The following is a 12,943-nucleotide window of genomic DNA, read 5'->3' as shown; positions in this document are numbered from 1 at the left end:
GGTGCCAGTCTGTCACAAAACTCTCAGCCCCTTTTTTTTGCAGTCAGGTGGACTTCTCATTATATGTATGAGCAAAATAGAAGGAGCTAAGGCAAATTCCCTCTGTAAAAACTTATCATATCTCCTCTCCTTCTGGGCAATTTCAACAAAGAGGTGTTTTGGAGGCAGCTGTCCTTCACTAGCAGGTAAGCCTATTACTAAGATGTGGGAACCTCATGTTTAAACACTCTCAAAAAATAAATTATTCTCCATTCTAAGAGCCTTACAAAGATGTGCAGCTTTACAATTGTGTCAAGATGGTTTACCTGTTCATGAACCAAAAGGACATGCATGTACTGCTGCTTCAAATGCAAAATAATTATTTGGTTTACTTGTATGTTCTGGCTCTCTCTTCAGGGAGAAAATTCTTACCACAGACTCTACAAAGCCAAAAGATAGATAACCTCACCATTCTGATATGGAGGAGCAAGCCAAAACCATATATGTGAGGGGATTATTTCACACAGGTTTCTAGAAAACCCTGAAAAAAATCTTATTTTAAGAAGAGCAGTAGCAAAGATGCTGAAAAATGAAACCATGCAAAATATTCCAGATGAAAATAAGACACTTGGGTCTAGTCAGATGGAAGTATTTTAGGTTAGACTGCAGTTTTATTGCTGCCTCAGTGGGGGAAATCCCCCTGCCTATAAAAGGCCCAAATGAAGTACCAGTATATTGCCCACAGGATACAGGTTATATATATTGAACAAACTAATACTGCTTTAAGTAATAACTGTTTGCAAATCCTAATGCAACAAACAGCCTTCTATTTTAACTGTATTACCTGAAGAACAAAAAAGACTCAATTCTTGCTCTCAGGACCCCACTCCCACCCTGTAACAATTAACACTGAATTAAAATGGGAAATTGGCTGGGCTCAGCTCCCACCTCTGCTGCTTGCTTCTTCATCTCCTCCAGACCAGCACCTCCCCTGCTCCCCTCCCTTGGGTGGGGCATCCTCCAGCATCCCAGCACCTAGGTGGATGAAGCTGGCAGAACTAATCCTCCATAATCACCTTACAAACATCAGCAGCTCTCTTCCAGGAAATCTGGGGCTGAAGAACCAAAATATGCAACTTTGTAAGACAGTGGGACCAGGTAACAAAGAATCTTAAAAGGCAGCAGGAACTTAGAAAAAAGCTGACCACAAGAACAGCACCATACAGAAATGTATTTATTGAAAGTGTTGTTGCCATTTCATCAGCAAAAGTGGTGGCAAAAGAAACATGTCATTGTAATTATCCTGTCCCAGAATTTGGTCCATATGTCAGCACTGATTTCTCAGCTGGTTGCTCAGCTCCTGAAGTTCAGCAATCATGTTGTCCATAGCTGTCACCTCATCAGCTATTTCACTGTGAACTTCATTACTTGTTACATCTATGAAAAGTTGCTGCACAACAAAAAGAAATACTTGTAAGTACTTGATAAAGAAATACCTTTAAAAGACAGATACAGTTTGTCTCCTTCAGGGGAGAGACAAAATACAGGAAACTCATAAACTCTATACTGCTTTTCATAATTTTGGAAACTATGATGGTATCTTACTCAAATAAAAGGCCATTTTGTGGCTAATAAACAGAAATTATACACACACGCATATTGACACATCTTGCATATAGACCTGAAATCTGTGCCACACCTGATATTGTGCCAAAAGGGTCAAATTCTCCTGTGGACGAGGGGTTTCTGCTCTGACCTGACTGCCTACACTGACTCCTGATTCCCTTGAAAGTAAAGGACTTTTTCATGAAAGTCAAATTAGAAGAGCATCTCATATTTTGCCACTGCAGTTTATAAGCCCACCTATTGACGAATTGGTTGTGAATTTTAATGACCATTTTCCCCAGTTTCATATTCTGTTGCTTCATTTTCTGCAAAACTTCAAGTAAATATTTTTTCACATTTGATGTCAAGACATGCATGGGTGGAGGCATTCACCTGTGTGTAACTAGTTATGCCAGAGAAAACAAAACACTACAGAGTAATAAAAATTGTTCTTAAATACCTTAAGACATTAATAGAAACAACAACAACAACAACAAAAAAAAAAGCAGCTAACTCATGAGCAATCATAATCTTCATATATTTAATACTGAGGCTATGTGAGGTACTGCTACACAGAAATATGGGGAAGGGGAGACACCCAAACATATTTATTCCCTTCATTATGTAAAGGGAGAGTGATTCACACTTCATTTGACACAATCACAAAGCCTACATTTAGAGACAAAAACAAACCAAGAAAAGAAAAGTTGCTCTGGAATACATCTGTACATCAGTATATCATCAAAACATAATGGGATAATACAGATATGTATATAAACAAAACTGTACTTAAAAGGCTTGAACTAAGGTATTCACTGTGCCTCAAAATAATGTTGTCACTGAAATAAGGAACGTCTTACACAACAATAGGAACGTATTCATGCTACAACTACAGAAACTTTGATTTTCAGCCCAAAAAACTTCACACTGGGAGTATGACAGAAAAATGTGGCTATTTCTGGTAAGACAGGTAAATAAATCAGAATGATAAAATTATTTTCTCTTTTTATTTTTTTTTTCTACACAATTAGTGAGATTTATTCAGCTAGAGACAGCCTGGGGACATTTCAACCACCATCATGCTCTGTGCCCTATGTCTCCCCAGCACAGTGCCCACCTTTCATGCATTTACAAATGATGTCAGATCCAAAGCGTGCATTGGGACAGGACCAGAAGAGTGCCCACTGTGCTATTTGCCACAGCATGTGACTGTCTAGCAGGCTCTGTGCAGAAAAGAGCCCAGAAACAGCACATTTCTGATCTGCAGCCTTTGACAGATTGTGGGTGCTTCATGAGTTCGACACACCCAGGAGCTCAAACATCAAAAGATGGAGATCCTGGAAGCAGTGACATTGTTTCACCTGTTCTACTTATTTGTTCCAATTGCATGTCCTGGCTACAAAATTTTGGAATTTTATCAGTTATTTTCACTGTTCTTTTATTCCTCCTGAAATATTAACTAGTGAGTCTGTTCTTAGTCCATTTTTAAAGTGCTTTATTCAGCTGAATTTAAAAATTAAAAAAAATCTTCACACTAATATTGACCCCCAGGGCAGCAAAATGAGATGCAGTAAGCTTGGACAGACAAACAGTGCTAAACTGTTTGTGCATAGGATCTGACAGAAAATGACTGAGTTTTTAAATTACAACATACTTTGAACATTCAATATTACTTCAAATTCAAGTAGGATGGCATCTTGGATGGGATGCAAAACCAGTGAGTTCACATAAAATGCTTCATTTCTAATATGACAGTTTTTTCAGAAGTAACAGAAAATCATTAGCTGCCAATAATATAGAGGTTCATTTAATTAGTGCCTTTGGAATTTGACATAGAGTTTACTAGACTCATATAATTAATCTTTCAGATAATACATGATCTTTCATAATATAATGCATTCATATAATGCATGTCATTTAGTGCTTTCTCTACAGTAATATTCAGTCTATGCACCTTTTTTAAAGAAAACACAATCATATTTTGTGAGTAAGAGCAAAAATATGTGTCTCTTTTTTCAACACACTTGAAAGTCTTACCTATACCTGTATCTAAAAGCTGAGTAACAGATCCAGCTTGTGTTCACTTATGCAACTTTCCTAGGCTTTTATCCTTAAAATTAAAGAACTTAAGAGAAAACGAGCCAAGTTTAGCATGCTGATGACAAATCAACACTTTGTAGCACAAGCACAGATTATAAAACTTCAGCTCTGTGATTCACAGTTGCTAACTCCACAAGCAGGAGGATTTCCTCTTTAGGACAAGATGTGTATTTTAACAGAAAATGTACATTCAAATATGATGACTTTTTCAAGTAATTGACATCTGAATTGGTAGGGTATCCACAAAAACCAGATTAAAAATTAGTTCTGTCTTTTAATAAAAAACTCTTTTTAAAACACCCCAAGTGATGCAAAGGAATCTTGATACATCTGGGTCCTTTCTGCAGGTTTAGATCCATTTTTTCTGAGACTGCCCAGTTGATCCCATGACTACTTACACTAAAAACAGGTCTTTGAAATGACTGATTACTTTCAAACATTCAAATCTGTTTGCCCAACATTTTAAGTCAAGTTCTACCTTACTCTAAAATGTCAGTGCTGTCTCTTAGACTAGTATTGCAGTCGAAGCCTAGCAGGAAGAAGGGAAATAGAAGTTTACTTAAAACTGGAATCCTCAACAGCATGGAGATGAACATCACCTGATGATGCACTGCAACAGGCAGGTATTATTTGATCTATAATTGATTCAAAACAGAGAAATTCTGGCAACAGAACAAAGACTTCTAGCTTTCAAACAAAATTCCTACCTTTCAAACATTCCTACCTTTGCCTTGGATGACAAGCCACGTAAGTTGAGTCGAGCTGAAGAAAGTATCTGCAAAGCTTCCTGATTATTAGATTTGTTCTTGCTGCATTTTATAGCCACTAGAATCCAAACACAGAAAGACCCCAAAACAAAAAAAGCATTACCACTCTAGTAATAATCTTTAAACAAAAAACATTTAATTAAAGATCTTGATGCCCTCCACAGATAATTTTAAATGTCATATCTCCCCCCCCCAAAAAAAAGTAAAAAAAAAAGCCAAGGAATTATGAGAAGATAACTCTAAACACCACAGGTATCTGTATCCTTCTTAAACCTAAGTACCATAGAACAGGGAATAATCTTAGTAAGTTTCATTCATTTCCTGACTAGCATACTCAATTAAACAATTTATGTGATGATCTGAGGACTGAGATGAACTGCAGATGCATTTTCACTTGTTTTATGAAGTTGCTAGATCATGAAATTAATTGATTCCATATTTACCAGTCTCATGTTTACTGACTCATCCTACACAATTTCTGCCTCATTCCAAGTATATTTTGTATGCAGTATCAGGATGATACTCTCTGCTACAGGACTCCTAGTAGTAGGAATAAATACAATAGGTACAGTATTATTTTGCTACTAAGCTTAATAAATATTTGTTACACTCTTCATGAAAAATAAAAGGGAGAACATACCATGTGCAATCTCAATGGCTCCTTTCACCACTTCCTTAAAAGAAGAAACATCTTTCTCCCAATCACTTGATTGAATTTCACATTTATGTGCCTTAGTGAGATACTGCAGTGACTGCGAAGAGGAAAAAAATTATTAGTATGTCAGAAAATTAACTAGGAAACTTAATTAGTTTTAAGTTTCTACCAAATTAGTGGTATGAAAATGAATCTATCTTTACTGTACTTGATTTCCTGTGAGTTGTAGTAGCGTCCTCCTCTGCAGCAGTAAGCGCCAGCTGTAACACAGATGTGCTTCACCACTACTGCAGCACAAGTATGAGAAGCATATAAAGTAACATCTGTCTAATTTTTATCTTTTAAAAATCTGTCTAGACTGATGGATGTGACCCATGTTTGCCAAGTCATCATAATTAAATGCACATGAAAAACAGAAAAATACTCGCATTCACACTTCAAACAGCAAATTCCTATATAAAAAATTTTAAGTGAATACATCAAAGCTTTCTTCCTGTATATGTAATCTCGGGAAATATGCATTTTATAGATGTAGCTGTTAGTTGCCATACTGCTCTGGTTCTCAGTGTGAACAGGAAAAAAATGTTAACAATGTGGAAGGAGGATCCCATTAAGGTGAATAAAATAATTTTAACAGAAGAAATTGATTTTTGCTTTTGAATTTTGTTTTCTTTCTACAGCATCAAAAACAGAAGTTACATGGCTTAGTCCAGTGACAACTCTCCAGTTATCTTTTTAAAGAATTTAATATAAAAGAATAAAAAAGTTTCAGTGTGGGACATATACGTGAGCACAGTAAAGACTTCTGATTGTGAGGGTTGTCACGCCAGAAGCTTCCACCTTCTCTCACAATGGCACAGGTGACTGAACTGCTCATGCTGCTGTAAATGGCAATAAAGGGATAGTAAGTCAAATCAGAGTGAATTACTTTTTTTTTTCATAATAACCTAGGTTATAACTGGTAGTAGTTCTGGCAAGCAGAGGCAAGAATTTCCAAGAGAAGGAACAACAGTTTTTACAGCAGTCTGATTTCAGGCTACATGTGTCTGAGCCAGAGCAGCAAATTAGGGGGGGGTTGCTGACAGATGTGAAGGAGGGGAAAGAATTCAAAGTCTTGTGGACTGTTTATTTGCACTTCTGGAACCTAGATTTATCCTGAAAGGAAACAGTTATGAGCTGGGGAAAGTTCAAGGAACAGAAGGGATTCATAGCCTGGGATGGATCAGCAGGAAACTTGAAGGCTGGAAAGATTCCTCAGTGGGAAAGGTGTGGACTGGACTGCATCCCAGTGTAGGGAAGAAAGAAGTACTGAATGAGGTGGCAGTTCAGATACACTGAGGTGTGAGAGTAAATTTATGCTAAGCTAAAGAAAAAAATTCCAAAACAGAACCACAAACATAACTTGCAAACCTTGACCAACTTTGATTCAATTTACAAAGCACTGCTGTGAATTTTGACTGTAGACCCCAGTGACTAATGTGGCATCAGATGTATCAGCAGAACAGAAAAGTAAAAACCCCCAGCAACCAAGACACTCTTTTAAAATAGCCACACATACAAGATTGCTCTTTCAAATTCAATGTTAGGAACAAAATTGGTTAAATATAATCAAACCTGCACTAGATAAGGTGCAGAATGGGAAGGTATAGAGTAAAGGTCAAACTCTACATTTGTAAGGATGTCCACGACACATTAAAAGGTTCGTTCCCATCTCTTTGTCCTTTGATGCCACAGTATAGTAAATAATGCCCTTTTAGAATTCATTGACCTTTTACCTAATAAATGTGGGTGGCAAACTGACTATATATCTAGAATTTTTCCACAAATACGGTTATATTCACTGAATATCTGACTGACCCGTGATGGTGCTTGTGAAGCCAATAAATACAGGTTTTATAATTTTTACTTCATTACATGATATCAGAAATCAGTGATTATTTGGTGCATTGCAAATTAATTTTTACATGTAAATTAACATATGCTGTGGCTTTAGGCAGTTTTGTTCTTTTGTGATCTGGATCTGTGGTACTGTCATACCAGGATATTTGGATACACATGTAAGCATACCTTAAGTCTTTATAAACGTCATTCCATCTCGCCGGCAAGACAGACTGTGTGTTCCACAACCAGCCTGATTAGGAAACACAGTTAAAGTACTGTCTATAGTCTACAAATTGAAACCACGTTTTCAACTGGGTTAGTTAAAAATACCATGATGTAACCAGATTCTGAAATGATTACATTCATAGTATAGACAGGGCCTCTGCTGCTTTGCATGTCTGAGTAAGAATTTGAGGATATATTACAGGATATTGCAGTGTCTGTATTTCTGCATTCTAAATAGGCCAAATCCCTTTTACTCTTCGGCTGTAAAGAAAAATAGAGTAGACAAAGGGAGGAATCGGAGGTATAACAGACACCAACAATGATTAAACAAGGCTCTTCACAGGGCAGAGCACAAAGAGACAATGAGCAAGGCACAAATGATTATAAATTTAAGCCCACAGGAATACAATTCATACACCTAACCATCTTCCCTGCTTGATATTAAGCAATCCTCCAGAGAGGCATTTTTTGCCCAGGCCAAAGGCACATCCCCATTGGTGAACATATACTGAATGTTGACCTTGTGTATTTTCAACTTCAGTGAAGATCTGATGACCCTTAATTATTTATGAACTGTGCAAGGCTATTTGAACTTTTTGAAATTTAATATCAAATGCAAAGCACACTCCAGTATACAACAAAGTAAACACTTCTAGCAGTGCAGAGTGGTTATTCTGGAAATGCTATCAACTTAATTCCTTGGGAAGTGATAAGGACAAGAAATGGAAGTTAACATAGCAAAATCAGTGATGGGTAAAGAGAAACCAATGGTTCAACAGACTAAGGATTAAATATTATTATTTAATTCCATTTTAAGCTAAATAAGGACAAAACATTTCTACTCTGGGTACTCTTAACTGTGGTGTAGATTATTTTATGTGCATTTTCCCTTAGTGATTACAAACAGCACAGATGGCTTATGCTAGTACTGGATCATGCCTTTAAGATACTTTTTTTCCAGAAGCTGTAATATTCTATCTTCTGAATCAAATATTTCAATTTTAAAAAAGCCAAAGCTCACACCACTATTTGATTATAGATGTTAGAGTGTTGCTAAGAAAAGTTTCAGAATACAAATTCAGGACCATACACATATGCTGTGTAGGATGTGATAGGATGTTTTGAAATTAAACACTGGTAAAAAATAGATTTTTTTTTTTCAAGTCCAAGAAAACGGATGTAAAACATCTTGCTTCTGTTGTAACAAAAATGTGTGCTGTAGGAACACAAAGAAAAGATAATTAGCCTATAAAACACTAAAGCAAAACAGGTCTGGAACAAGAGCATGTTCTACTATAGCACTATAGTTCTTACCTTTTCAATATCTTCACTAATGTCATTCTCTCCATTTCCATAAAGTTGGGCATAAAGTCTCCAGATTTCCCCATCATTTGTCACTCGTGAAGTGACTCTGCCCAAGAGTTCTTGCAGTTTCCCCTTCAGTCCACTTGATACCTCTCCAGCACGATCTGCCAGACCATTCACCACCGCTCTGACCAGAATAGCCAGCACCTTAAAAAAGCAGCAGGAGAGAGTTGTTATGTCAAATCAAATCAACATCAGTATATATACTGTTATCTGTAATGTTTGGTCTCTATTAATGATTGCGCCATATGGCAAGTACAGAATTTACTAAGAAATACATGGACTAATTCAACTGATTTAAACCTCATCTGTAAGATTCTATGTTGGTGCAGGTGAAGAGGTCAAAAATACAAGACAGAAATTTGGGTAAAGGAAACCGAGGCAGAAAATATCTTATAGGTATTTTCACCTTCTAATACAGTTATAAAAAGATCAGTAAATAGGCTGAGCCAAATTAATTCAGGTAATGGAAGACACTTTTTTACAGGACCTCTATTTAACAACCTGCAGAAAGTGAAAGATGTACAGTGGATAAGATGGAAACAGGAAGGCAATGGAATACCACCTTGGGAATCTGTTGTTAATGCACTCCTGGTGATTTACTAGACAAATCTGCTCCATCAAACTCTTCCACAAATACTCATTAGTGGCCATACTTTTTGAATCACTGGCTTGAGAATGTGGGATCTGACCTGCAGAAATACTGAGAACATGCAGCTGCTGGTGGGAGATTGGTTTTCCATGTAAAAAATGTAACATCATACCAGTCTTTTTGTCCCAAACTGGACTCAAAAAACTAGAAAACAGAGTCACTTTGCTTGCCTTAGTTTCTCCTCAGCAAAATAGGAAACAGCAAATGTAAATTAAGGCAGTAGATCCTATGATGAATTAGAAGAAAATAAACCCCAGAAAAGCTGTGGATTATCAAGTGAGTAATACCTGTCCTGTGCAGTGCAGGAGACACAAGGACTGGGGAAGAAATAAGGATGAAAACAAATGGAAGTTTCATCAGGCTTGCATTCAAGCTAGGCAAGTAAGAGCTGCACAAACACCTTCATGCTGGTACTTCCTGACTTGTAAGCCTGTAATTTGGCAACTTTAATGCTTCATCATTTTTGTCCATGTGACACTAACAACATGAAATCTCATACACAGCAGTATTAATATCAAGACAGTAATAAAACTAACTTCAAAGATGACCTGTGAATAGCTGCAAACCTTACAAAAACACCTCACAAATCAAGATGCAGTTCACTGGCAGAAAGCAATGCAAAAATTACGACAATATCAAAGTATATGACACTCAGAATAAAAACACACCCAGTGTAGCAGTTGTGATATGTCATTTTCCTAAAATAACTTTTCTTCTGTAGAATGACTCAATTACAACACATCCCCCCCAAAAAAAAGAGTTTTATCAGATACAGAAAATTCTTGGTAGAACAACCCAAATAAATCAAAATGGCTGATAATTATATTAAATAAACATCTACCTGGTGTCTTTTCAGAACTGATGGCATCACAGTAACAAATGAACATGAGTTAAACAGCTCCCCTCTTGTCCCCCCAAAACCACAGCAGTCACTCATATTCCTTATAAAATGATATGACAAACTGGCAGTTTCTTCAAGACCTCTTAAAATTCACTTAAGAAAACAGAAAATATGATCAACTATTAACAGTCCAATTTATATTCATAATTTGGAATATAGGGCACCAAATCCCACCATTAACCAGGTCTTCTATAATGAGTTGCTAGAAAGGCACCAGCAACTGCTGATATTTCCATTACTAAAGCACTGTAATAAAAAAACATAGGTGCAAGAAAACACTAAACTATGTTTTCATTTGACAAGAAACCAGAACTGGTCCTGAGGATTCACACACAGATATATGACTTCTTAATCAATTTCTCAGTTTAACAAAACTGTTAATCAAAGTCCAAATGTTAGTTAATTTGAATATCATATATAATCATCAAAAGTTTTAAAGCTTTTTTAAAAAAAGCTTTATTTTGTTTGTACATTAAAAAAAGAGTTTCCTTAATCAGTAGGATGTAGCAACTGTAAAATTAGCCCTATTCCCACAGAGTCTTGATTTTACTTACACTTCTATCACAATGATCCATTTCCTTTTTTTGTAATCCATCATGTAAGCTTTGGCACTACAGCAGTTAAAATGAAACTAGTGTCAAGACCCAGATTAAAGGGTCCATTAAACAGTAATGAATCATTAATGCTTGGTTGTCCACACTTGTTAAATAAAGTTATTTCAAACTGCAAGTGAATTGTACTAATCATCCAGAAGTATTAGCAGTGTAGCAGAGTTTTGCAATTTAGGTAGCCAAAAAAGTTAAAATTTGTATCTTTGAGAGATTTTAGACTGCCATACACACTAAACTACTACAGCAATGCTCTGTTGGTCCAAGATCCCAAACACGCAGTAGAGGATTTTTTGGTTGGTTGGTTTCCTTCATGACTATTTTAATGAACTGGGCTCCATATGACCAGAGAGTTCACGTTTAGTATGACATCACACCATCTGCATGCCTCCTTCTCCTTTGCTTTTGTGAATAATGTGTTTACTACAAATTGAACAAAAGATACTGCGAGACAAAACCTTAGAAATAAACCAAGTAATTTACAAATGCAGGGATTTTCGTCAGTTACTCTCATTTCACAATTGTTCTCCAAACAACTCCTTTCATATAAAAATTCTCTTGGTCAAACCATTTTCAGATGCTTCACTAATACTAATCAAACTTGACAGTGCACAAGAAAGATGAGAACCCTCAGATAACAGATCCAAAACGACAAATCTGCAGTCTGCGAGCTCTCCCTATTTCCCTTCCAAATGAAGGATTTTATAATAAAGACAATTGAAATTAGTGAGCTACTTAAAAGAAGTAGAGCTCCAGAAGTTATTAATTCCTACCCTCGCTTTTCAATATCCCCTTGGAACATGCTCTTGTGGCCTTTAGCCAGAAATGGTTTGGCAACATGAACTGCTGAAATGAGGATGGGACTTGATGGAAAGGGTACCAGAAAAACTTTGCTAGAATCTCAATAGCACAGAATAGCAAAGTGGAATCCTTTGTCCATACTTCTCTATTCATAATCTTTGACAGCATGTAATGAAGATATGGTTTCTGAAACACTGTATTGAAACAGTTTTTCCAACCACAAAATAACTTTGTGATTCACAAAACTGCAACATTCCAAGTAAAAAAGGTTGATTGCCTCCATAAGCACACATGTGATGGAAATTAGTATAATCAGGAAGTGCAGAAACCTTCCAGGTACATTTACTAGCTCATATCAATAATTCAGAGACCAAACTGATGATTATAATAGGTAAGGCTTTCTCCTTGGGTACTTTTTAGTGACTGATTTACTAGTGGAAACTACGGATAATTCAGTTAGCCTTTCTATTTTATTACATAACACACATATTGAAGGTTTTCCAGGTGTATTTCTAAGCTTTGTGAACATGAAAAGATACATGAAAATGTGAAGAATTTTAAGAACCAGTAAGGAGGGAAGGTAAGAAAGTGTGCTTTTAACATTTATACACAATGCTAGCAAACTGAGACTTTTGAAACTGCCATTTGCTGTAATCTTACTGCATTGTTGCTCATTTATAAAGAGCCCTTTACCTCTTCCTTGTCCAATCCTATCTGTAGAATCTGTGCATACCTATCTTCAAGCTTCACGATATCATGATCTCAGAACCTTTGCCACAAGGATGGCATTGTTAAATAACTAGAACAGCACAGAAGAAAAATTTCCCAAATCTGTGTGCTGTACTCAGAAGACTGGCACAAAGGATAACAATGGCCTAACAGAAATCACCAACAGGAATCTGAATGCTTTACTATTATTAGAAGAAATCAGTGATATAAAAATATGACTTCATGCTATTTTGAAATAAAATTAAAAAGTCTGATGTAGCTACAGAAATCAAGGGCATTTCAAATTGCATATTCAATTGCACACTTGTAATCTATACATTCAGTCTCACAAAGGCTATTCTGCAGCATTGATTATGCTAAAAGCAGTTGGTTTTCAAAAAGAACTGGAATCCATGACTCAACTTGTTTCTGCCAGTCCTGTGCATATTTATTTTTTTAAAAATTCCTACCTTGTTTCTCATGATTATGTCGTGTAGCTTAGTAGTCTATGAATTAAAATCTATGATGACTACAAATAATAAATATAACTTGAGAGAAGATCATACTATGTTGAATGGAAACAATGGAGTATGTTTTCATTTACTCATGTTCATTATTTCAGATTGTCAAAATACAATTGCACAAGATGGTTATAGATCATCCCTATTCCAAACAGTCCAGTTGGAAAAAAGGAGA

The 12,943-nt window shown here is 36.2% G+C and overlaps 1 protein-coding gene across 3 annotated transcripts in view; it reads right to left on the bottom strand.

Moving 5' to 3' along the window:
• Positions 1-1,200: 1,200 nt before the first annotated feature.
• TTC27 (tetratricopeptide repeat domain 27) overlaps positions 1,201-12,943 on the bottom strand; it is a 111,475-nt gene continuing 99,732 nt past the window's right edge. For all 3 annotated transcript variants that reach the window (XM_059468298.1, XM_059468299.1, XM_059468300.1), the window contains 4 exons: positions 8,527-8,724; positions 5,092-5,203; positions 4,409-4,509; positions 1,201-1,429 (listed from right to left, as the gene is read on the bottom strand). In XM_059468298.1, coding sequence (XP_059324281.1) covers positions 1,307-1,429; positions 4,409-4,509; positions 5,092-5,203; positions 8,527-8,724 — 534 coding nt within the window. In that variant the 3' untranslated portion in view covers positions 1,201-1,306. The remainder of the gene's footprint in view (positions 1,430-4,408; positions 4,510-5,091; positions 5,204-8,526; positions 8,725-12,943) is intronic.

Source organism: Ammospiza nelsoni, chromosome 3 (genome assembly GCF_027579445.1).
Source record: "Ammospiza nelsoni isolate bAmmNel1 chromosome 3, bAmmNel1.pri, whole genome shotgun sequence".
Taxonomy (NCBI): Eukaryota; Metazoa; Chordata; class Aves; order Passeriformes; family Passerellidae; genus Ammospiza; species Ammospiza nelsoni.
Note: the sequence above shows the minus strand (reverse complement) of the source record. Positions and strands in the feature narration are given on the sequence as shown.